The following is a 3262-nucleotide window of genomic DNA, read 5'->3' on the forward strand; positions in this document are numbered from 1 at the left end:
CTGCTGTCAGACTCACCTCTTGCCATGCCTTGTGCTCTGAGCACACCAGGTGCTATGCTCTTCATCCTTTAGTGGGAACACCATGTTGATGTCTGCCCCGTGCATTATGTCCCTTTTCCAGGGCTAGCTGAGTCATGCTCTTACACATTATTAGTGTTGCAGAGTGTGCCCTCTGAACCCCGACACCACCATAGCTCTGATGACATCATTTCAGATGTGCTTGGTCTGTGTACCCTTTGGCTCTAAGTCACATCTTGTCACTTACTTCTCCCTCACCTGTTTAGTTCAGGGCCCAGATCTCTGTGAACTACCTGGTTTGGTCCCCCCAGGACCTGGATTCCCTGCTCAGGGCAGGAGTGAGGGAACCTCCTCTGTCCATGATGCTTACTGGTACCTAGGTGGAGGGTTTCTGCTACCCCAGGGGGCTCCTTCCTGTGCCTAGGAACTACTGAGTTCTCTGAGAAAGGATTCAAAGTCCTTGTCTGAGCCTCCTTCTTAGAGTTCTTAAAGGAACACTCCAGCTAGTTTCAGAATCAGTGACCTTGGCCTTGTGATTGAGGCAGGAAGTTACACTCACTGTTGCCATGGAAACATTGGTGGGGTCGATGAGGGTGGAGCCCCAACCCTGGCTTTCCTCCAGTCACCATGCTTAACACCTTGGCTTGTTCCAGAAAGCTGCAAAACTGCAAGGAGAGTCAACGAAACCAGTGTTTATCCCTAAGATAGAACTGGATCATGATTTGATAAAGGGAATCTACCAGGGTGCAGTGGACCTCAAGAGAGAGCTCAAGCTCTCCCTCAAGCAAGTACAGGAGAAGAAGACTCAGGAGCACTCTGGCTCAGGTAACAACAGATGGCCGCTGAGCCATCTCACCAGCCCCCAGCACATTAATGTCAAGGGTCCTAAAACTGCCTCTGCTTTGTCCTGATGTCACAGCTACTTTTCCATCGGGCATCGGAGGCCAGCAGAATGGCTTTGAGTAGACTCTGGGTTGCCAGGGTATTTGGTGGGCAGAGGACTACTTTCAGAGAAATCTCAAATTCCTCCTTATTACTCCTTTGTATTCCTGCCTCTACGTCCCAACCAGTATCATGTTTCTCTGCTTTACACAGACACACAGACACAAGCACACACATATACACACATCACTGCCTGCCAACACCCAATTCTGGGGCCTTGTCCCATTGTGTGCTAGACAAGTATCCCACCAATTCTATACCTTGTAAGACCCCAGAGATTCTTAACCTATGTTCACTACCCCACAGGCCACAGCTTGAGGACAGATTGCTGCAATAACATGAGGTTTATTGATCCACATGTGTGTTGTTGCACATCCTCTAAGGGAGAGACAACCCCGAGTCTAAACAGCATACACCTTATATACTCTGACAGAAGGCAGATTCAGCCAACAGGTCAGGTTGGCTTGCTCTCATTGGTGCAGCATCAAACAAAGGATCTCTTCAGGGATTGGTTGGTTTGCTCGAGGGGGCTATTTTGGCTTCGCAGTCATATCCTGCCCCCTTATCTAACTTTGCACCTTGAAAGTCCCTCGGAATGGGCCAAGCTGGAAACTTCCTGGAATTTTAGATGGTGAGGTCAGGGTGTTCTCAGAATTTAGCACAGGGAGGGGAAGGGGGTTTATTCCAAGAACATCTAATATTGCGACCACCAGTTATTTTTGTTTTGGCTGGTCTTAGCCTGGTCATTCTGACTTACCATACTGTCCATCAGAACTTTGTTTTCACAATTTTGAAACTCCTTTCTACATTCCCAGAACTTTAACAAGCAGATGTTTCTACATCTTTATGACTTTGTTTCCCAGAACTTTATTCTTACATTCCCAGGCAGTTAGGTATTATCTTTATTACTTCATTCTCAAAACCTTGTTTTTACTTTTATTTCTACAACCTAACCCTTGGCTTTTTGAAACGAGATCTCTGTAGGTAGCACAGGCCATCTGTCACCTCCCAAGTACTGGAATTACAGATGTATACCACCACACCTAGCTGTCAAATATGTCCTTTCACATCTGACCCTGCCCACTGAGCCCAGTGAAACAGCATCTGGCTGCTGCGTGATACCATCACCTGCTCCACGACCATGCTAGCTTCCTACAAGAATTCTCGAGCTTTCGGGTTATCCTAAGATGGCAGACCAGACCCTTGACCTTGGCCAGCAAGCCAGAGTAGGTTCTGTCTTTTCATCTTTGGGTCCCTGAAACACCTCCCACCATTGCTCTCTATTCAGTCTCTCAGTGCCATGCTGCCTGCCACAGGACCTTTATATATATCCTCTCCATCACATTGCTTGGCGATTCTTCATGAGCTTATCCCTTTCTACTGTTTCTTTGTATTTTTGGTTTTGTTGTACTGCCAACTGAACCTAGGGCCTTCATATACCAGGCAAGTGCTGTACCAAATGTCCCCTTTGAACATTTTATTTTGAGGCAGAATCATTTATTTATTTAGAGACAAAGTCTCTCTACTATGTAGCACTGACTGTTCTAGAACTTGCTGTGTGGACCAAGCTGGCCTCAGATTCACAGTGATCCCCCAGCCTCGGCCTCCCAAGTGTTAGGATTAAAGGTGTGCACCACCACACCCTGGCATTGAGGATCTTCTTGAGTTGCCTAGGCTGGCCTTGAGTTTGCAGTCCTTTTTCCTCAGGCTCCTAAGTAATTGGGAATTCATATTCTATATGTCATTAGGCATTTTGGTTTTGTTAGGCGTCTATGTTTGGTTTTCTGGGACTGATAAAATATCCAGACAAAAGTAATTTAAAGGGAGAAAGGTCTTGTTTCTGCTCATAGTTTCAGGTCACAGTCCATCACACAGGAAGCAAGGCAGCAAGGCTTGAGGCAGCTGGTCACATGACTTCTGCAGTCAGAATAGCAATGAATGTCTGCACATTAGTGCTCAGCTTGATTTCTCCATTTCATACAATCCAGTATCCCAGTCAAGGACTGGGGCATCCAGAGTGGAAGGCTCCTCCTACCTCAACCAATGTACTCTTTTTTTTTCTTAAGATTTATTTATTTATTATATGTAAGTACACTGTAGCTGTGTTCAAACACTCCAGGAGAGGGCATCAGATCTCATTATGGATGGTTGTAGCCCACCATGTGGTTGCTGGGATTTGAACTCGGGACCTCCAGAAGAGCAGTCGGTGCTCTTAACCATTGAGCCAACTCTGAGCCCAATGTAATTTTTTTTTTGTTTGTTTTTGTTTTTTTTGTTTTTTGGTTTTTTTTTTTAGGCAAGG

The 3262-nt window shown here is 46.0% G+C and overlaps 1 protein-coding gene across 3 annotated transcripts in view; it reads left to right on the top strand.

The window, feature by feature from the left end:
- Positions 1–3262, top strand: part of Trim25 (tripartite motif containing 25) — a 66753-nt gene that overhangs the window by 36419 nt on the left and 27072 nt on the right. The window contains exon 4 of one of the 3 annotated variants that reach the window (XM_031350860.1): positions 672–843. The exons of 1 other annotated variant lie outside the window; for it this stretch is intronic. In XM_031350860.1, coding sequence (XP_031206720.1) covers positions 672–843 — 172 coding nt within the window. Of the gene's footprint in view, positions 1–671; positions 2386–3262 lie in introns of those variants that run through there. One more of the 3 variants, XM_031350859.1, reaches the window with a different exon arrangement.

The sequence above is a fragment of the Mastomys coucha genome, unplaced genomic scaffold, assembly GCF_008632895.1.
Source record: "Mastomys coucha isolate ucsf_1 unplaced genomic scaffold, UCSF_Mcou_1 pScaffold5, whole genome shotgun sequence".
NCBI lineage: Eukaryota > Metazoa > Chordata > Mammalia > Rodentia > Muridae > Mastomys > Mastomys coucha.